Source organism: Triturus cristatus, chromosome 7 (genome assembly GCF_964204655.1).
Source record: "Triturus cristatus chromosome 7, aTriCri1.1, whole genome shotgun sequence".
NCBI classification, from domain to species: domain Eukaryota; kingdom Metazoa; phylum Chordata; class Amphibia; order Caudata; family Salamandridae; genus Triturus; species Triturus cristatus.
Genome location: NC_140590.1, coordinates 853017048 through 853040562, shown reverse-complemented (window position 1 = coordinate 853040562; position 23515 = coordinate 853017048). Strand labels below are relative to the sequence as shown.

At 45.5% G+C, this 23515-nt stretch overlaps 1 protein-coding gene across 5 annotated transcripts in view; it reads right to left on the bottom strand.

The window, feature by feature from the left end:
• The window catches only part of ARAP3 (ArfGAP with RhoGAP domain, ankyrin repeat and PH domain 3), a 530251-nt gene that overhangs the window by 401732 nt on the left and 105004 nt on the right, over window positions 1-23515 (bottom strand). For all 5 annotated transcript variants that reach the window (XM_085617771.1, XM_085617775.1, XM_085617774.1 and 2 more), the window contains exon 2: window positions 22188-23256. In XM_085617771.1, the coding sequence (XP_085473897.1) occupies window positions 22188-23176 (989 nt within the window). In that variant the 5' untranslated portion in view covers window positions 23177-23256. The remainder of the gene's footprint in view (window positions 1-22187; window positions 23257-23515) is intronic.

Sequence of the window (23515 nt, the reverse complement as noted above, 5' to 3'; positions counted from 1 at the left end):
TTATTGGTCAAAATGATCCTTGGCGCTTCATCAGGACCAAAAACAGTGGGAAGGTGGTGAGTCAACCCCATGTATAATCTCAGGGTGAGCTTTCCCCTTCTAATAGGGTGGTACCTACTCTTGACTAATATTACTGGAGGTCCGACCTAGTCGTCGCTTTAATCAAATTTTATGGGTTAACGCATGGAGGAACGCACAGTTGCAGGGGTTTTGCAGAGTGCGCTACCCTCGACCCTGCATATGGGACAGGGTCAAGGGTAGGTGCTGCAAGAAGCGCACTCGGCAAAACCCCTGGTAGCGCGATTTCTTCACATTTCATTTTCTCCTTAGCAGTCGCCGGGAAGGAGTTTGAGATGACCCTGCTGATGGAGGCCAGTAGCACCAGACTTTCTGCAGTAGGATGCTGGGTGAGTAAGGATGGGTTGCCTGGAGTTGTCCCGTCACAACATGCCACTTGTCTGTTGCATGGAGAGCAATAGCAAGATTTCATCAAAGTGCCCATGAGGGTGTCAGTAAGTGCCTGATTAACCCCCTCCTCCACCATCCTCCTCTCTGTTTTTATGTTGTTGCTCTTTACTAAAATGCTAATAAAGAAAAAAATAAAGAAAAAGAAAAAAGTGTGTCATTAAATGGAAGGAGAGGTTCTGATAATGACTGTCTTGGTTGCAAAATCTCCGTGAGCATGTTAGTCGTTAAATCAACTGATGGAAATTGCAGATCTAACACTCTGGCCGCCGTTCTAATTTCCTTGTTGAAGGACGCCGACTCTTCAGTAGAGGGATCGGAGCGACCCCAATCCCATTTCAGGGGACATATCTTGCCCACTAGCCTGTTTAGGGTCCATGCATTGTATTGTATTAAATGTTATCATCATACTGTGGAGAAAAATCTGTGTACCGTTACCAAATGCACATTGCGTCTGGTCAGAGTCACACCCAAAAAGTTATTGAAGTGAGTGACTTCTACGTAGATGCATTGTCTTCTCTGAGTCAAAAGGGATTGGTGCATAGGCACTGAATTTGCGCACTGCTTTGTACGATGTTGGGGCTGATTTGGTTCAAAGTCAGACAGAATTTTATGGGCTTGGCATCCTCCAGTAGTGGTACAATTGGTGTCTGCATCAATGCAACAAAAACCGGAATGGATTGTGGCACCAGGTGTAGAATCGTCTAGGGATTTGAAGCTGTACCCAGGAGGGTTCAGAAGGCACAACAGGTGTCGAGGGTAGACTCACCGGACGTCTTTGTGGATCTGTGAGGCCCGAAGACGCGCCAGAGGGAGCCGGTAAGGTAGTAAAGATGTGAAGCATGTCATCTTTTAAACAAGCATTTACAATGCAATGGTCTCGGCATTGTTAAAGTTAGAGCTATTGGCATTGCTCATGACATTATTATTTTTTTTTTTAACATTTAAAGAAACGGCATTGTTATTTACACTGTCAATAGCTTAATCACTCTCAAATGCGAGACATATTGCATTTGCACTCACACACAGAGCCACACACACAAAGCCACCCACACACAGAGTCTCTCACATAGCCACCTACACACACAGAGTTACCCACACACAGACAAAGCCACCACGCATAGAGCCACCTACAAAAAAAGCCACACACACACACACAGCCATCTGCGCTCCGTCAGCCGGCTTGTGTTGTGAGTGTATTGTAGCCGGAGACTGAGCTCCCTCTATCTGCTGGCACCCTTCGCTGTTGCACCGATGGAGGCCTCAGATGCTGCGTTAGCCTCAAGTTGGCACAATGTTGTCCCTGGACGACTGCGAGGGTAAACCCTAGACGCTACAATGTGCTACCGGGGAACTAAATGTTTTTCACTCCGGCGCGCTATATAAAGGTGCAATCTAAACAAGCCCGGCGGAGCGTGGCACGCACGCTTGGCGGGGGCGGGGGAGCGGACCCTTTGAAGTGCATGCCAAACGAATTGCATGGCGGGCACGATGCGCGTGATTGTGCGCGTGCTCGCCATGCAATCCGCTTTTGGGAGCACTTTGAAATGCCCCTTTACAATAGTCTTGCTTTGCGATGGCTTACGCGATAGCAAGGCGAGACCTAAAAGTCTAGATTTCAGTGTCTCGTGCAAAATATATATTTTAACTGTCGGTTGACTCAATGTTATTTTCTTCTGGTTCGACAGATATCGAAAAATATCTATAATCCAATCTGTGCTTTTATCTCGAGTTCTGTTTGTGCGGTTTGAATGAACCCCTGCTCCTCAGGTGAATCAGTCGCTCCCTAAAGAAGGTGTCCATCAATGGTGTTTGGACGAGATTTGACTTTCAAGGATATTTGGCACGCAACACATACAGAAGAGAAGTTTCATAACTGCACCCACATTATTGATCATGAAGCTCACACATAAACAGACTCCGGCCTGTGATTAATGTTAATGAAGCGAGATTTATTGTGTAGGAGCGCCCAGGAAGAGGGTGTCCTGGTGCTGGCTGATGGGAGAAAGAAAGGACAAAGTTAAAGAACAGATCAGTCGTAGAGAACAGAAAAGTATGAGTTTGGGCTTTGAGGAGCTTGTGGTGAGAGGAGTGGTTAGTCACAGATCGCAATTAAGCAGTAAGCTTCCTTCAGGTTTTGACTGTGGCTACCGCAAAGGATTTTGGGAATGGTGCGTAGGTTATCCCTGTTAGATTATAGATGCCTGAGGAAACAGTTTTGGAATCCCAACGAGCAAGGCTTTAAGTGGGCCGGGTCTCACCGGGTCTGAGCACCAGCAGTTTTTTTAAGGGGGCCTCGAACGGGTCTCTATCGGGCTCTGTTTTGTGCCCTGGCACAGGCGGTCCGTTTTTTTTCCGGACTGCAGGGACAGCAGGCACATCGATGTGCACGTGGTGAGGGTTGTAGGGGAAGGGAAATCATTTCAAGAGAGTCCTTTTCTCTCTGGATTTCCCTTCTCTTTTTGAATCTCAGGAGCAGCAACATTTTCGTGGTGTCACCTGGGCTGTAAGTGGAAGCGTTTTCAAAATTATACACAAGCCATAGTTGCTGCTTATTTATCTTATGCAACTAACAACCATTGACAAGTCCTGACTTGTTGTAGGTATGATGTGGCTTGTATCATATATCTGGACGCAATGAGAGGAACAGCAAAATAAAAGTGGGCCGGTACACTGTGCTATACACAGATTTTTAGCTTACGTGTTTTTAAGCCACCCCCTTAATTACACTGACCACGCCCCCTTGAGAGACCCCCCCCGTTTTTTCATCCCACTTAAAGCCCTGCCAACGAGTATGTGATGGTACCTCGAGAGATCATAGGAATGGCAACACAGTGCTATACACATCTCCCTCAGTATCACATACCCCAGCATAATATAAAAATACGACCACTCACCGGAATTTGAAAATGTCACCGCGAACAGCCCTAAAAGAAGCCTTCAGGCGTTTTACTTCAGCGACCAGCAAATAAATGAGCAAAGCTGCTCCATACTGGAAAGCACATATACACCCAGAGAAACGGAAATAGTCTCACTCGCCCATAGTTTGCAGGAAGTGAAGAACGTTGAAGATTTACCGCTTACATATTTTGTTCTGCGCACCTTATTAAATAAAAGGGAAGGGTAGGTTTAAAGCATCCTAGCTGAACATTCCGGTTACCTGCAAAGCAGCTGTGAGATCCCTCGAGGCTAGAACGGCCGACCTTAAAGCAAGGGGCGCGAGGTTCAAACCCCACCCACGCCTCACGTTTCTGTGATTCCGGGCAAAAGACTTAATCGTGAATCTAAAAATGAAAGCAATGTGGTTCCTTTTGTAGAGCGCCCTTGTAATCTTGTGCCAGGTTCATACTATGAAAAGTAGACAAGAGCCGTATTTGCAAAAGGGCACATATTGCTTTGAGACTGTTGCCCTGATTAATCGACAAGAAAATACGATGTTTCCAACAATAGGGTGACCAGATTTTCAGAACCAAAACCGGGAAGGCCATAGACATAGAAGAGGGACTAAATCCTACCACTAGCCATCGACGATAAATACTATATACTACGCCCTCCACCGATAAATACTATATACTACGCCCCCCACCACAGAAGTACTAAACTGCCACATCACGCCCCACAAGCCTTTAATAAAGTAAAGATGTAAAAATACCGGAGAGTTCAGCGTTTCAAAGTTTGTGCACTTTAATTTCAACAGGGTTTGACCTGCCCAGGAGAGAGATTGAAGAACTCAAGTAACTTCATGTCCCACATGAGCAGTGCCATCGGCCCGATTTTCTTCTCATTCTGGAACATCCTTCAAACCGAAGGAGCCGAGAGCAGGGGGAGAGGACAAGCACACCACTGCCTTTCTCCGAGGTCAAGCAGAAATGCCTCGGAGAAACGCAGTGGCGTTTTCGGATTCTGGGGCGTGTTTCTTTTTCTCTCCTCTTGCCATTGGCTGGAGGAGAGAAAAACACGCCCAGCGAAAAGTAACGAAAAAACATGCCCCCGAATCCAAAAAGGACGGGGCTTGTTTTGCGAGACAAGCCTCTTCTCCAATGGCTGGCCAGCATTTAAGAGGCCAGCCAATGGAGAAGAGGAGAGAAGAGGGGCGGGTTCAAGCCCCTCTTCTCCAAGTCATTAAATCTCGCAAGCGAGACTGCGCAAGCGCAGCCTTCGCTAGCCGAAACCTAAAAAGCAATCTGTTATGGATTCGTCGATGGACTTTCAAACTTGGTCTGCAACAGAATCGGTTCTTCGGTAGAGGACAGTGATCGGGAGTGAGCGCCTTGATGTCCTTGTGACTTCTGCAAGGGAGAGTGGTGACGTTGAAACAAGACTTCTTGTGCTTCTTCTTTGACAATGAATTACTTGGAAACTTGGAGTGTGATGAAGAGCTCTGCTGGGACCAACCCCAGGAATGGTACTGATGCAGAGTCCTACACTTTGAATGGGAGTGGCCTTTTTGTAACTTCCCTCAATGTACTGCGTTCTACAGCTTAGACTTTTGTGGCCCTGAATCACTTCGTATTCATCAGGGAACATTCACCACATAAACTGGAGCTGTGGCCCGACTCTAGGCACAAGAGGCATACCTCATGGGGATCTGTTACTGACATTTGTTTGCAACAGTCCCTACAAGGCTTAACACCTGTGGTCTTAGGAGGTGGCATTTTCCTAACAAATTGTTGAGAAATAAAAGCTAATCAACTGGCAAGAACAACAAGGAGCTAGCTCCGCATCCATGGATGAAGGCACGGAAAGAAAGGAATTGAAACGGATGGGTGCTGCCTATGTATGGGGTCACTTCTTGGCCAGAGTGGAGTCGAAACAGAGCTGCACAATGCCACCTCCCTGCATGCAGGGGCTCTGCTGAAAATTCTATCAGATCCAGTCTCCAACCTGAGGATATTAACAAGGTGAGTAATCAGTGGTTGGATAGAATATTCACCAAAAAGAGCATAACTAAAGATAAATATCTTTTTTCTTTGAATTTCACCGCTTATTTCCTTCCATTGGTGTTACAGCATCAAAATCTGTCCATTTATAGTTGTAATCCATTGTGTGCTGAACAGTTAACATTTTATACTCAGGAACTGATTACTACTGAGCTCTGTGTCTAAGGACACAGACAATATTTAGAAAGAAACTAATGTCAGCATGCATGGGTGACACCTGGTATGGCCCCAGTTATCACTTCTGGAATGGAGTTGACGAGAAGACTCACAACGTCACCTACTGGTGTGCAAGGACTCTGCTGAGAAACCTTCTAGACCAGTTTGGCTTCTGAGGATATGCACAAGGTGAGGAATCTGTAGTTAGAAGTATCCATCAGAAGAAATATCCCGCACATTTTCTCTAGTTTGATAGATTAATCAATAGCTTAATGGAACTGACTTAAAATTAGACAAATATGGGGGGAAACAGCGAAACATGGACTGCAGTGCAAAGTATGAACTGACAAAGAGGATTGTTACTGAACACCTGGGTAGTAAGAACACATTCCATTATTGTTTTAGTGTGCGACTGTGTTATTTTGCTTCTTTTTTTTTTTTAGGAACTGCACTCTACTTTCTTTACATTGAGAAGGGTTGGGGATTCGAGATTGGAAGGTAGAAGGAGAAGATACATCTGGGAGGATGTTTTGGGGCATCGATATGTACAGCGTACGCACCTTGTATGTAGTGCTTACGGATCTACAGGAGAAGTAAACTGTTATTAATACAGAGAAATACAAAAGAGATAGTTGATGATCATTAGCTGTATGATGTTTATGATAATCTCAATAAAATTATGAAATAAAAGAAAGAATGATGTAAACAATGTGGGGGTCATGCTAGGGAGTGGCCTAGGATTATATGAGGGTAGTGAAAGAATAATGAGACTATTAAAACATCTTCCGGATGGCAATTGCTAATGCTATTATTATGGTATTTGTGTAACATTAATATGTTCCTTTTTGTTTGAAAATCAATAAAAAATAATTTGAAAAAACACTGTGTGGGTCACGGGTTGACTAGTAAATTGTGGAATCCATTTGGAACCAGTGTGTGTCCTCCACACCATGGATGTCTTCTCTATGATGAACTGGTAATGTCTCTATTGAACATCCGAGCCTGCATGTACACAGGTTTTGACCTCCTTACAATGCTTGTAGGTAGGAGAGAATCCTAATCCCCTGCCAAGAATGGGTTTTATTTGGCAATTCACGGGCTTTGGCTATCCTTTTTGACAACAGGAACATATGCAGGTCTCATCCTGATGCCAATCTATATCACACCTGGACAAGTCAGATCTAATCTCACTGGAGAGTCTGTGTTTAGACACCAGCGAAATATGAATAGGACTATCAACAGGGACAGAATATTCCTTCAGAGCTTCTACAGAGCACCTTTGTTTGCCTCTGGCATGTCACATTGCCCACCAGGGCATGGTACATAAACAATACCTATCTGTCAGTATTTAGTTTGTTCTTTGTCGTCTGGAAAAATAGGACGTTTGAACATTATTGTGGGAGCAGAAGACACCGGATTCATTACAGGAGTGAATGACAATATCTCTACAGAAGTGGTCCAAGCCTGTAAAACAAGCCGGGACACCTGGCTGTAGGGTCCCATGCAGAGATAGGGTACCTACATGCTTGCAGAAGGGCTGGACTGTACTTGACAGGAGGAGCTGACCAAACTCACTGTTACTCGATCGAAGGAGCTGACCTGGTTCTCTGGAAGACTCGCACTAGTCCCAGATATCTTTAAGATCAGCTTCAACACACCTCGATGGACAGTGTTCTTAAGAGGCACAAGACTGCCTCAGTTCAGGAAACGAAGACCTACAGAAGAGCATCATCAGGTAGATGTCAGAGCTACAATGTGAAAAACGCGCAAGGTGCGAAAAATTCTCTTTTCTTTAAAAGACCCCTCACTCACCAACATAGTTGGTGACATGCTTCATCATCGGGGTCCCACCCGGATAGCCGAGTGCCATCCGGGTGTGCTACAAACCTGATTACAGTGGAGCTGGTAGTTTTTTGTGGTGCAAGTGAATGAATTTGTGGATTAAAAATAGGCCAGATATACTCACTAAAAAGTTTTATTCTGAAGCAACTGGCCGGTGTTAAAAACGTTGCTAAGATACCTTTATTGGTTAGATTGACCAGTGGTATCTAAAAGTGAAATATAGTGCTGGTAAGTGCAGAAGAAGGTCTATATGTTTCAACCTATGTGATGATATTACTAGGTTTTCGTCAGGACCGAATGATGTGACCCGGGCGGTGTACACACGCTAAGGTGTACCCTACCCTTGATCACTGAAACCTAACCATCTACTCACGGTCAGGTGTCCTGTCATCCCAATTGAAGACAGGAAAAATCTGTAAAAGATAAACACAAAATTGCAAGCAAACACAATGCTACGTGTGTAATACAGTGTTTAAATGTAGAAAATGCTCCTTGAGTTCCCAGTAGTATGCAACACGAACATACACATCAAGAGGATTACCCCTAAATTACAGCGGTAAAACTACATGGGTGATCCAATTACCGATTCAGTTACTGAAAGTTAGATTATGACACATTCATAATCGTAAGGTACAATGAGCGTTAATACAGTGAACCACTGTATGGATGACCACAGCGCTCGATTTAGAGTGCTTTACACACTCCTGAGAATAGGCACATTATTACTTAGTTAAGAGTAGATTGTGCCCCTTTGTGCGCCTTTCCCTTTTTTGCGCTTTTCACGTCACTTAATCACTACTATCAGCCCATCCCGTGAATAATGTAGTATTTCCGTTTCACTGTCTTGGAATTGCATGATTCGGCTAAATGCATGAGTGTCACTTCTCTTTAGTTAAACCTTTATTTTCCGCCTTTGCTGCCTGTCAATAAAGCACGATTTTTTTCGATGCCGCATCACCATGCCTACCACGCAGTCCAGTCTACGCACGTCTGTCACATGACTCACGTAACCACGCACCCTTCGTCCCGTTTCCAGGAAATACTTTGCATTTATCTTGCATAGACGCTGGGACCCGGCAACCCTCGGGGAGCAGATACGGGTCGCTTAGGGTAGGCGTACAAGCCGGTGATCAGCTCCACGATGTAAGTACAGCGCCTTGTGGCTGCATGAATCCAATCGAGTACTTTCTTTAGTGCGCCCCTGTGGTTGTTTCACCGCTTTTGTCCCTTGCCAATCTCCTTCAGATCGTGTTCCTGAGCTATCACCACGACCCCGACTCCCATGAGGCACGCTATTACGCGTCTTTTAGTAAGCATTTCCTCCCCTTCATGTCTTCATTCGTACCACTTTTCTTACGCTGAGACAATTAGCATGCATGCTACATAACGCACGCCCTCACGATTATGTTTGAGAGCAGTAACACCCATTTTGAATGATTGATGAGAGTGGGTTTGTACGAGTTTTTCACAGGCACTATTGATTCCCTGTGGATTAACTTAATGCATTTGCATTTCAATGGCGTATTAACGCTCATTGTACCTTACGATTATGAATGTGTCATAATCTAACTTTCAGTAACTGAATCGGTAATTGGATCACACATGTAGTTTTACCACTGCAATTTAGGGGTAATCCTCTTGATGTGTATGTTCGTGTTGCATACTACTGGGAACTCGAGGAGCATTTTCTACATTTAAACACTGTATTACACACGTAGCATTGCGTTTGCTTGTAATTTTGTGTTTATCTTTTACAGATTTTTCCTGTCTTCAATTGGGATGACAGGACACCTGACCGTGAGTAGATGGTTAGGTTTCAGTTATCAAGGGTAGGGTACACCTTAGCGTGTGTACACCGCCCGGGTCACATCATTCGGTCCTGACGAAAACCTAGTAATATCATCACATAGGTTGAAACATGTAGACCTTCTTCTGCACTTACCAGCACTATATTTCACTTTTAGATACCACTGGTCAATCTAACCAATAAAGGTATCTTAGCAACGTTTTTAACATCGGCCAGTTGCTCCAGAATAAAACTTTAGTGAGTATATCTGGCCCATTTTTAATCCACAAATTCATTCACTTGCACCACAAAAAACTACTAGCTCCACTGTAATCAGGTGTTGTAGCACACCCGGATGGCACTCGGCTATCCGGGTGGGACCACAATGATGAAGCATGTCACCAACTAGGTTGGTGAGTGAGGGGTCTTTTAAAGAAAAGAACATTTTTCGCACCTTGCGCGTTTTTCCCAGTATTTTGGAGACCCTGACCAGTCTCCTGGATGTACTCCTTCTTGTGTTTTTCTAAAGTATTTCAAGGGGGCTAGGAGTATTTTCCTCCATTTTTTTGATTATTCCCTTTTCCCTCTCACTTGTTTTGTAGAGCTACAATGTGGCCAATCGTGGTGGTGTGGGTGAGCCTGTACCATCCACAACCCATGCAGTGCCCACAGGTATTGCTTTCTCTTCAGCATGAAATAACCAGAAAAGAGTTTACACTCACATCCCAGCACAGGGCCTGGATCTGCAGGGTTGGGAAAGGTGCCTCAAAATGAGAAACCAGTGAAATTATGGTTCAGGAAATCCAGGGACAGATGAATCATAATGGTCACAAAAATGGTTGCAATTCGCGCCCAGTATTGAATGAAAAAATGCCCAGACGTGGGTCCCTTGCTCACTTTGTAACTCATATATCCTGCTAGCACCGCTTAAAGCAGATCCAACTACTAACCACGAAAGTGGGGCAAGGATGTGGCATAATTGCCAGAGCTGATGATCTGAGGAGCTGGGGAACCAGGTTCGAGTCTTGGTGTCGGCTCAACACCCTGTGATTCTGGGCAAATCACTTAATCTCCCCGTAAATAAGTGTTTCCTTAACTGGTGCTGATGAAAAGCCCCATTGTTGATGTTTAAGCGCAGGTCCGGAGCACCGGAAACCACAGGCTGAAATTAAGCACTGGTGCCATGGCTACAAGGAAGGCCTCTCGCTCTTTGCACTTAACACTTTCTCCATCTTTAGTGTTTCAAGAAGGTTGGAAAAAAATTATTTACCTTTAACAATTGTTTGAGTATTTGGAGTAACCTAGATTCTAACCTAGTTGTGTACTATCCCACCATAAAATAGTTAGGTGTGGAAAGCCATCCTATTGATATGAATCACATTGATGGGGTGTCAACAACAGTCAGGATTACTCATGATATCTTCGACCCAAAGTCCACAATGCACCACCACATATCCTCATGCCCAGATTAATTTAATTATGTTGAAAAATATGTTCTATGATTCCTGATCCCTGCAGAGGCAGGAGAGCGCTATGTGACTCTAGAACTGTTCCAAACTGCAAAACTATTAGTACTGAAAAATAAATGTTTCCTTTGCTGCTGAATTCATTTGCTGTCCATCACTGCAATGCAGTAACCCACTTATGGTGCAGGCGTGAAGGGCGAGTAGTATCAAACACATTTGTCAGTACTGTCGGTCTCACTGGGGCTCTTGCCTTGCTTGAACAGCTACATTGTAGTTAGGTGAGCAATCAAGCCCCAAACTATATATGTGACAAATAAGCATTTGGTCGTACAAAAACAACTGAAATGTGAGCAAGCTGAACTTCTACCATAATGCATTGTGGAACGACTGTGCAACTTGTGAGCATGTGAACCACGCCCTTTGAGATGCACAAGGGCTGTAAAATGAAGCCCTCTATTAGTTGTCAGAGCCAAAGGTAGACACCATGCTCCATTTGGAATTTTGCCACAATATTATATAAACTGAATGTAAACATCCATCAAATGGAAGGTGGAACGTCCTCTGAAGAATGGTCAACATTATAAGACGTGTCATAAGACTTCCAGAATGATGGAGAAAACATCTGACCATACAAGTAAATCATATATGAATAAACATAACTGCATCTATAGTAATGCATTCCGTGAAGACTGAGGTCATATGTTAGAGTGCGAATCACACCCTGTAGGATACTTAACACCATCCTGACTTGAACACATTGCTCCTCTACACCCTACACTATTTCAAATTACATAATTCAGCAAAGGATCACATTACACCATACCACACACTTCATCAGCTCTCATATCACAATTAACAAATACACCACACTACACCATGCCACGCAAGTACATCCAACATCACACTATTTTATTTGAAAAAAAAAAGTTTTATATAGCGCTGGCTAGACCCGGAGGCATCAGAGCGCTTTACATGAGGACAAGCATTGTTTCATAGCATAGTTACAAGTTACATCGTTATAAGAAAACACAATTTCAGAGCATAGTTACCAGTTGCTGGAGCGCAGTTGCATGCGTTAAAAACAAATACTTAAGGGAACAAGCATTTACAATGCAATGGTCTCGGCATTGTTAAAGTTAGAGCTATTGGCATTGCTCATGACATTATTTTTGTTTATGTTTTATTTTTTAAAACATTTAAAGAAACGGCATTGTTATTTACAATGTCAATAGCTTAATGACTCTCAAATGCGAGACCTATTGCATTTGCACCCACACACAGAGCCACACACACACACAGAGCCACACACACAAATAGAGCCACCCACACACACAGAGCCACCCACATAGAGAACCCACACACAAATAGAGCCACCCACAGAGCCACCTACACACACACACACACACACACAGTTATTAAAAGGTGTTTATGATGGCGTGACAATCGTCTGCTCTAAATACACAAACACAACCGGTATAGCCATTTACCGCAAAGCACGCATATACACACATCCTTACGAACACACTAACATGCATAGATGAGTGCCCACACAAACACAATGCCCACACTCTGGAAACTCATACGAATGAAGAGGCATACACAAACATCTCCTTACCACTTCCTCCTTTGCTTGCCCGTCTACTGTATATAAAATGCGTGCAGGGTGAGCGGGTTTGGAAAACATGTAAGATAATTAACCCTTCTTGTCCTCTTCAATCATAAATTCAATTCAACGTATGTTTTCTCAATGCAATACTTCATCCAGTCTTCAGATTTCTGTGAAGGGTGAGGAGGCTGGAGGTGGGCTTGTTCAATGCTTTCAGCCGTCAGAGCTGTGCCTACAGTTTCTATGAGGGATTGCTCCAACCCTCCTATGCCTACAAAGTGTGTAAAGTGTTCAACCTCCCCATATGTGTGCATGATAACAGAGTAATGCTCCCTTTCTTTCTCCCACAGGGTGCTGACAACGTGAGGGGGATGTTTCACCCATCTATCCCCAAAATATGTACATGTAGGGTGCATCAATAAGGAAGAGGGGTGTTTTAGTAAAAAACCCTCTTCCTTACCGATGCACCCTATATGTACATATTTTGGGGATGCACAAAGCAGGTTAGATCTTTTCTCCACAGAGGTGTGCATACAGTGTGTGTCTATATTTAAAGCTTTTTATATAGCGCGTACTAGACTCAAAATCAAAGAGCTTTACATAATACCACATAAAAGATCATAACACAATAAGATGATTAGAGGGGGAGGGCATAACTGTGAAATAGGAAAAAGGTAATAATTGACAATCCAATAGAAGTCACCTTGAAATCTTCCCACCTTAATGTGCTAGCCATCCCTGTTTTCACACCCTAAACGAATCTCTCTGTAATGGGGGCCAACATCTGAATCCTCTCCCTGTCCCTTTCAGATTTACCAAGAGTGAAACGGATTTCAGGAAACGTCCCCAAACGTGGCTTTTTTCTCTGTCTGATGATTCCTGTAGGCAATCGACCGACGGAGTTTTAGGTTCAGCTTTCTCTCCTCGGTTCTTCATACTACATTCTTATGTGTTAGGTGGTGGTTTACTGTGTTTGTTGCTGTCCTAGCGCCAGGATGCTCAGTCATGAGTGACAGTGCGCTATAAATAGCTCCTAGCATATCATATCATCAGCGCTGTCCGTTCTCCTGTGGCCTCAGGCCACCATGGAGTCCATGCCCCATCTCCAGGGCCGGACTGGCCGTAGCTGGCACCGGGCAATCCCCCGGTGGGCCGCACGGGTGGGGGCCGTTTTTGTTACAGGGCCGTTTTTGCAGCATAGCTGCAAAATCGTCCGTGTCACAAAATCGGCCGAAAACCGGCCCTGGCAAAGAATTCGGCGACACCCCTAACCCCCCCGGGGGGCCAGCCGAGCACTTTGCCAGGGCCGGTTTTGATTCCCAGTCCAGCCCTGCCCATCTCCCAGCACACGGACACTGGACCCAGTCTGGTGCCTGGGATTATTGTAAAGGAGAGATCTGAGGTTCCATAAAGTACCCACCTGGACCTGATAGAGGGTTACCAGTCGTAAGTCATGTGTTCCTCGTGCATTCGTAGGTGGGAGTTACACAGACCCTAGTTTAGGTTTTTTCTAATCTCTGTATATTGCTCCCTACGTGAGCAGCCCAGTACAAATGTGTGCAGATGTATGTAAAGCCTGTGACGTAGGTGCACTAGTGGAGTAACGCAGGGCACTGCGGAGCAGGAACACCTTCCCCCCCTCCCCCCCACCAACCTTTCCGGGAGCTCCAAAACCTTTCAGGGGACCCCCATCCAGGCCAAGGCCAACGAACATATGTGCAGTCTCGGAGATTCCGGGGTCCCTCATCACTTCTGCAGGGCAACCCCCATCATTTTGCCTTACGCCACTGAGGTGACCTTTGACCTTCCGTTGACCGCACGAGTAACAACACTGGTACTGCGCCACGCTCTTAAAGGAGCTGGCGTATAGAAGCCGCATTTCACGGCTTGGCGCTGGCGCTCAGTGCAAATAGCAGAGATTGACTGAGATGCTGGAATCTTCCGAGCAGCGAGTTGAACATTTTACAGCTCGGCTCCTTCCGCTCACACTGATCAGCCAGGCACCGAGGCGTGTTTGTCTTGCATTACATATTTGTTCAATATATTTTATTAAATGGCGCAAAAAAATATTTCGGGAAGTGTTCCGTTTTAATTTGGAGAACACATCTTCTCCGTCTGTTAGCAAAAGCCCGGTAACTTTGTTTTAATGTTCATTGTTTTATTAATTTGTCAGTCGAGAGAGTGGGGTAGACCTGGAATGTCTTCCAGCGCACGCCGTCTCCAGAGGGCGGCCTGGCCGTGCGCCTTGATCCTTGCTGGTAGCTGGCCCCGCCGCAGTTTCCCGGCCTATCATGGCTGTGGGCCGGACCAATGTTCCCTAATAATCCTGTCATTATAGGCTCCTGATTTTAGCATCTAAGGGAGCTGGGGCGCGTTGGAGTGAAGGGGCTCACTTAGCCCCTGGTGGGCGGACTTCCAAGCAGAGTCCCAGCCGCTGGGCTCTTCCGATTGGAGCAGGGTCAAGACTGATTTGCATATGGATGGGTTTTAAGTGAAAATGAAATGCATGGGGGACAAGAGTGTGACGAGTAGGAATGCTAGCAAGTGTTTAGACGGATTACAAGCCTTCTTCAATCCCATCTCATGTTGTGTCTTTGATGTACCGGCCGAAGTGGCAAGGGTATGCCATGGGTTCTGTGCTCAAGCGCTTCGACGCCTTGTCAGGGGTAGTAAGCGCTATATAAATGCAATTAAAATACAATTGTGCCGCTGGAACCAAGCTACACACAGCAGGCGAGCCCCAATCAGAGCTGCTGGACTGTTCTCACTCGAGCATGGTGATTTGCATATAGCTGGTAATCTAAGATGGCATGCTGGGTAAAAGACCCCAGATGAACATTGGCCCAATCCCCTCAACCTATAAGCATGGATAAATTCAGATATGTAACCAGGCCACGTCTGTCTTTTCTGTCTAGCCTGAAAGTATAGAGGATGTGGCGTAACAGCTAGAGCTGCCAACTTTGAAACTCGATTCGAGTCTGGCATTAGTCTCAACATCTTGTGATTCTGGCCAAATCACTCAATCTCCCCGGTGCCTCCCTAAATGAATGTGACCTTCTATAATGTAACTAGCGCAAATGTATAGCGCTCTTGTACCTTCGGCTGGAGTTCCTGCTATATACAATAGCATAAAGAAATAAGAAAGAAAAACGCCACTGGCAGTAGGGAGTTTCAGATTAAAGATAAGGGTAGATATCTGTTAGGCTGCACTGAATGGGTGGTGAAGAGCTGTTAGGCTTTATTGAGAGGACAGGGGCTGGATTAGACTGAGTTTGCACTGGTGGCTGATGCTGGACCTAGGAGGCTGCACTACACTGCGAGGCTGGGCTCGTGGTGGAGGGGAAGTTGCACAGTGTGGACAAATGGGCACTTTATTCTCTGAGGAGGGGGCAACCATCGCTACGGAGGAGTGTGGCTAAAGTGTAGGATGGGTGTGCATCGAGAGGCTGGACTGGTGGTGGATTGAGCAGGGGCCTGTGATGGACTATGAGACAGGGGTAGACAGGAGTGGGGGATTGGAAATAGTTGGAAGGACAGGGCTGGAGAGGTGAGGCTGGGTCTCCATCGACTGAGCCGGCGTGGCTTGTTCTGAAGAGCCCCTGGCCGGCCTAGACTCTAGATTGCCTCGCCGCCTGAGGTTAAGGCTGCCTGGCCTCCAGGCTCTGCTCCTCGACTCGTTCCTCTCTTCCGCTCCCACCGCGCACGCTGATGACGTTGCAGAGTCCTTGGAGACGACGGTTGCTAGTTGCGGTTAGCGGCTGCACTCTGTGCTGAAGTTTGAAGGCGGCTTCTGCCCTCGCCCTCCCCACCCAGGCACCGGCCCCATGGACGTCTGCACCCGACCCCTGCAGGTGCCCCCAGAGCTGGGGGTGTACGCCGAGCAGCACCGGGTCTTCGACATCATACAGGTGCGGTGTGAGGGGGCGTGGAGGCTGAAGCGAAGGACAGGGGATGGGAAATACTTGAGCTGAAACCTGACCGAGATCCCCGGGGTCGTGGGGAAGTAGAATTGGAACCAAGAGGCGCTGCGCAAGTTCGGCTCCCAGAGCCTGCAGGGGGCCCTAGACCGGCCCGAAGCAATGCAGAGCGACGGCGAGGAGGGGAAGACCTACCTGGGCACGCATTTTCGTCCTAGACCGGACCGAAGCAATGCAGAGAGACGGCGAGGAGGGGAAGACCTACCTGGGCACGCATTTTCGTCAACACGGAATACAGCCCTGCATCGCACTACCAGCGTGTCTTGCTCACGCTGCCTGCACGCGCCAGTCGGCTCTCTGATTGTTTGACAAGGTCCACCAATCACAGTGCTTATTTGGTAGTTGCCAACCAATCAGAGAGCCGACTGGCGCATGTAGGCAGCGTGAAGACATGCTGTCTTGTGGGCGTGTAAGGGGCGGGCTGACAAAAAGCTAAAAGCAACAAAAAAAACACCCCCGAATCCGAAAAGGACGGGGCCTGTTCGGAGTGACAAACCTCTTCTCCAATGGCTGGCCAGCATTCAAGAGGCCAACCAATGGAGAAGAGGAGAGAAGAGGGGCGGGTTCAAGCCCCTCTTCTCAAAGTCATTAAATCTCGCGAGCGAGACTGCGCAAGCGCAGCCTTCGCTAGCCGAGACCTAAAAAGCAGGCAAGGGGAGAGATTCAGGGGAGAGAGGATAGGAGGGGGAGAGGCAGACCAAGAATGAAAGGGGGAAAGGTGTGGACGATGGAGAAGGAAACTTAACCGGGAGACATGGAAAAACAGTGTCCAGCGTCCATTGTGCTGTGATCCCAGTGGGAAAGGTGTTATTAAAAAGGCATTCAACACTATGTTATGCCATGCAGAATCACACTGTATTTAGCACCACATAATCCTGTACCCTATGGCATTACGTCATACTGTATCACACAAAACGACATCCTATCGCAACATACACCATATGACACCTTACAGCTAATCATTCCTCATCACACCATTCTACACCTTGCAACACCACCCCTTGCTGCATGAGACAAAACTGCACTACCACACCCCACACCAATCCAGACAAAATAGGTAGGCATGACAGCACACCATATATCACTAATCACCACCATATCACCTCAACAGAAACAGAAACGAACAAACCCAATACTGTGCCACATCATATAAGAACACCCTATTATACATCATGCCACTTCATTGAAGCATGTCATATCACACTGTATCCGGTCCCACTACATCATTTTTCAGCTCACATTACACCACATCTCACCATACCAAACCACATTAAACACTCGATCCATTCCAGAACTCACGTCATTATCAACATCACAATACTTAAGTTCTCACTAGACTACACAACCATATTACAAAACAAATTACAAGTCACCAAACTATACCGGGTCTCACCATATCATAACTCATCAGTTCTCATCGCATCACACCATCCTAATCACACCTCACTATAACTGTCAACCGCATATGGCAGCAAACATCTTAGCATACCAGACAATACATCACTCTTACCACATTTGCTCACACTCATCTACACCACATCATCTGGCGCCACATCTCGCACAACATCAAACACCACTACCCTACACAAGAGGCGACATATTTCAGCATATCACAGTACCATTCAAAACATCTTATTATAGATCATATAAACCCACAGCTAACACCACACAACACAACCATACTACAAAACAAAACTCCTTATCGACCAAACACTCCACTGAGCACACTGGAGCAGTGGAGCGCCCAAGCAAAAACAACTGTAATGCCAGGGAGGCTCATGGGTATGGGAGACATGTAGACCGGAGATGTATGTGAGCCTGGAATGCATTGGCACGCATGCCTTACTATGACCCATTCCAATATACAAGATGACCCGTCTACAGGAAACAGATACCCAGCACCAGGTTCCACTTCATCATTGATATTGTAGATAATCCCCTAACAACAGCTCATGGACTCTTGAAGGTTCTGCAACAAGGAGATAGGTACAGTCCTGCCAAAGGACAGCAAGTCCAGTTCACGGAGCCTTGAAACAAGAACACTAATGGACAGCGAGCTAGCCCGCAATGAGCATGCCAATAGAGAACATCAAAAGCAATGACCTGGGGACAGTGAAAGAAGAAGACAGGGAGACGCGGAGAATGCGGACAATGTATCACAAAGACTCTCACACTACACTGAGTCAGGAAACACCAAGCAATGGACTAAACAAATGGAAGAAAACTTTAGAAAAAGAGGTCTGATTTGCCCTATTTTCAAGGAGACATGGAACTAGCAATTAGGATAAGATAAGCTCTATGAGAACTTTGCCTAAGATCAAAATATCCCAGGCAAGAATCAGAAGAGTTACAAACTCCACACTATAAAGATTCTGACAAGCGCCTACCTAGGACACTTAAGAGGTTAAGTCCCTTTGCCTGTGGCACTATCCAGCAAGACTTCGCAAATGACAGACCACATTGTTATTGCTGACACTAGATAGCTGGAGGGCTACAAGTCCTGAAACCCACTGCAACATCCAACAGGGATGATACATGAGGGAACTGAGACTTACAAAGGTTTGAAGGATGTATAATCAACCTCCTCTCCTTTCCCAGATGGAGCACAGCCATCATTTATTATCACAACCACAGACATAATTCAGCTTCTGGAATTGGAGTTCAAACAGACCAAATAATGTTGTTCTACCCACACAAACATAAAATAACATTTTGCACTGCCTCGTCGGATAGATGCACCTAAAACCGAACTGTTCCAGTGTTAGATCCAAAATATGTGGCAGAGAAGCTTTGGGCGCTGGTTACTTCAGGGTTAAATGGAGAAACAGCACCGTGAAGCTAGACATCCTTCAATTTTTGAGACACGGCGGTTTTCAACCAAAGCTATCCTTTCTTGGAACATCTTGGCTGTAGAATTCCATGTGAGTCAAAATCTCCCCCCAATGGCCTTTTGAAAAGCATTAAAAAGAATTACTTTTTTAAACATCTCTTTCAATACTTTCTGTTTTCAGTAGAGTTCATCTACTTGAGCTAAGAATGTTTAATTTTATTGGCCTGGTTTTATTTCAGGCTTTATTTTTATTTTTTTATTAATTATCATTACTACTCTTTCTTCGTGTTGCATTGCATTTTTTGTAGTTTTTGACGCTATTCTGTAAAATGTTGCTCTTGCCTGTGCATTACGAATGAAAATAAGCAATAATAATATATTCTGATGTTCAGTTCAGTGACCACAGGACTTCTTCAAATTGCATTCCTGACCAGGCTTGGTCGCCTCCTTTCTCTACCCAATTTCCAAGCACCTGAAATGTGACATGGGGTTTACCTTCTGAAGCTATTTTAATTTGTTCTCTGTCTTGCCATTTTATACCACCGCCAAGTCAGATTTTTACTGCACAAGATTCCTGAGGAGGATCCCCCGCCTTCAACAGATTCTATTCTATTCTGGACTATACTGCGCTTAGCAGTTACCACAACCTTCCATTTATTCCACGATCCCATTCAAATCTCAAACTACAGTCCCTGCAAAACCATTCTGTCCACTTAATCTTCGGTTTATAGTGCTCCAATCATCTCTATTCAGCTATAAAGTCTCAGTGTTGGATACCAATAAAGCAACATATTACATTCAGGCTCCTTTGCCTAGCCACAAAACCTTTTAGATAGAGTACCCATCTACCTCAAAAGCATACTCCTAATCTACCAGCTGACGTGTTGTCTAAAGTTGTCTTTTTAAAACCCAATGACCATCAGCCAGCCGAAGTATAGGTGCACATGGTTAGAAGATCTCTTGTTTTCCAGAGCTTTTTGCTTTAGCTGGCCATCTGCTGCCTCTGCCTCAAACTGGACTGCATCAAATTCAGAGCAACACTGAAGATCTACCTGGTCTCCTCAGCATATGGTTTTTTGGTGTCAAGTTACTCCTCAGATACCAATAATCTCATTCTCTATCAAGCTTCTTTCTTGTTGCCTAATGCTTTTCAGTGGGGTCTGGGTATCTTGAATGTGCTGAAACCCATACATTAAAATAAAATAGGATGTATACAACTCTTCATATAATACAGCCTTTCACAAATAATCTGTGACATAGTGACCACACGGTGCCTTGTCTACAGGGCACCTTGCTTCCAGCTTGAGACTTTTAACAAAACACTACACTGAGGTCATTTAAATTACTGAATCAATTAAAATAAAACAAGATCCAGTTCCCATAGTATGTTACGTTGTTAAATGAAAGTCAAGAACAGAAAAAAACATCCCAGGTTGACTAAGTAGCTAGTAGTCACAGTACCGTATACATAAACCATAATATGGCAATTTACAGAGATTATAGAACCGTATATATAAACCAGAGCATGACAATTTCCAGAGATTAGAGGACACGACTTTCAGAAACACTGATGAACAAAGGTCAATAGGTGTAAATTGAATTTACTTCTCACTGAGGCACTCTTCTTTCCCATAATTAAACAATATTAAACAAGGTGAATGTAACAGTGGTTGGTGCCAATTGGTGTGCCAGTGGTGTTTATATCAGGACATTCTTTTCAATGGGTATAAAAGGTTGAGATGATAAAGTAGAAGGACAAGCTTGGACTGCAAACAGGTTGCACCCATCTGCCAATATTAAATGCAAAGGAGGTTTAACACAAATGTGGGCATTCACACTAAATATCCCCCTAGTGCGAAGTACAAGCAGATGCGAGAAAACATGTTGGTTTTGCCTGATATATACTACAGAGTAACAACAGTATCAATCATCCTGAGATCAGAGAATAATATTCTACTATTGTAGAGCATGCCAGATAGTCAATAAAACAAAGGATCACATAAAAAAACAGACACTTACTCTATGTCATTTTGACACATATGTGCTTCACAAATTCAAATCTTTTTTCCATTTTGACTCTCCAGACTGTGCGTATTACACTAACGAGGCCACTCTATGATCTGCCCTGAACCCGCTTTAAGGCTGCAATATTAAAAACCTTAAAAACATTAACTAAAGGAAAATGTTCCACTATTCCTTATGATACATATGAACCAAGGACTGGCGAAGCCGATAGGCTTCATTTGCTAACTCGCACATTGTTAGCACCCTAGAGTGAGACACGCTCGAGGCAGCCAGCAGCAGCAGACAGAGAAGGCTATAGTTGTAAAGTAGTCCCTCATTCAGGTAAGCCTACCAGTGCAGGTGGAAAGATATATTCAACAAGCATTGGCATAGCCAATAGGTCTCGCCTTTGGGACCTTATAAATGTTTAGCCATGCAACAGTTGCATAACTAAATACTTATAAGGTCCCAAAAGTGAGACCTATTGGCTATGCGTGCGGCCGCGAAAGTGAAAGTGATCGCGATCACGATCAAACATCAAAGCGGCCGTGCGGCCGTGAAAGTAAAAGTAATCGCTGTAAAGCGCGGCACGCGCACCCGCGCACATGCACTGTAGCTCTAGGCTGGCCTGGTAGCACTTTTTGGAGCCCTCTCAATAAGTCTCGCCAGACCAGCGCATGCGCTGGGTCAGGCGAGACCTAAAAAGCCAATAGCTTTAGGTGAGAGATGGATAGTCCAATGACTGAAAGGGGCTGGTTGAAGAAAGTCAACAGTTGAAAGGGGTTGACCTAAAGCCCACCCTGTTTGTATATTGTAAGCGGTCTGTTCGCTAGCTGTAGTGTCAGAACTTGGACCTAAAAAGGGAGTGCCATGAGAAAAGCGGTCTGTTGAAAAGGAGGTCTCTGAAGTCCATGGGTTGGTGATGTTTGAAAAAATGTCATGGTGTTGGTAGTGCAAGGGAAAGGGGCTGCCAGCAGACAGATGCACAAGACACGACCCACAAACGCTATATGTTTCAGAGCTATTTTACCCATCATGGTTTAGATGTCCGTGTTAAACAGGCATGTTCTTCATATGTTTAAGAATTGAATCAAGAGTAGCCAAAATGAACTTACTTTTGTTTCTCCGGTGATTGAGCTGCGTGTTCCCTCTCCCTGGATACAACCAGTGGTTGTGCTGCGGTTCTGTTCCATGGCGCTCCCACGCTACTATGACATTCCATAGACAAGCTCCCAGGGGAAGACCTGTCATAAATGTCATTGGTGATCATTTCAAAGTCTGGCTGTGTGGAGAGGCTGGGAGTGAGAGGGGACCCCGGCTCATGCGCACAACCAATGGCACCCGAGGGCGATGGCAGTGGTGAAGTCTGTGCGGTGTGTGTTTCTCCTTTAACCGCTTGTGGAAAGGGTTGTGGTGGCGAGGGGGTTCCCATCCTAGTTTCAGGAAGCACGTCCTGTGTGCTAGTGTCATTCACCTTCCTCTCTGCGAGCATCTTAGGTGGTGATGCCGCATAGACGGTCAGCTCCCCTTGGTTTGTACTGCTGTCGGCTGCGATCAGACCTTCCAATGTTACCTCCCCACTTCCAAACCCAGAATCCGAATCTGATCCCTGGTGATTGGAGGGGTGCCAGGTCCGAGCCAATGGCGCTGGAGCTGGGCCTGGTGCAAGCTTTGCTCCTGTGGCCGTTTTGGGGAAAACAGTTCTCGGCTTTGGCACAGGTTTCAGACTGGGTTCCATTGCGGTTTTCCCTGTGTCTGTGTCCTGAAAATTGACCCTGATTTCTTCTGCAGCAGAGCATGGCTGTCCGCCCGCTCTGTGACTCTCCTGTGCAGACAGTGGCAGGCTTAGCCGTTCTTCTGGCATCTTGGCAACACTGCTGTGCCGGGCATGCGTTCCTCCAGACGCGTGCCAGAGGCGGCTTAGAATCCTTTTCCTGTGCCCGGTGGCGGCAATGCCAATGCCCTGGAGCCGCTCGTTATCCAAAGAAAGAGTGTCCTTAGCGGTTCTGTAGCCATGAAGCTTGAAGGCCTCTGCGTACCTCTCCAGGTGGATGGCAGAGAGCCAATTAGAAATGTCTAAATCCTCGTCACACAGTGAGGTCATGACCCCAAGGTAGCTCAGGCATGGGCCTCATGCACTGAAGAGGACATCACCCATTTCTTGAAGTGCTACCATTCCATCACCTGCCAGAGAAAAAAAACACAAGCGTTTTAAAAAGTGCATTAGAAAAACACATACGTAATTTTTCGATTATGTTTTATTTACAAGAATTAAACTAGAGGACAACAAACAGTATTCACATCCTTTAGTACTAAAGAGCTCCCAGTACAAATCATCCGGATAAAAATCAGGCAGAAAGATTCCATCTTGAGAGTCAAGTGGCGTTCCTGTCAAGGCTGTGGATACACTAAAACACTGGCACAAACACTGGCTCAAACACTG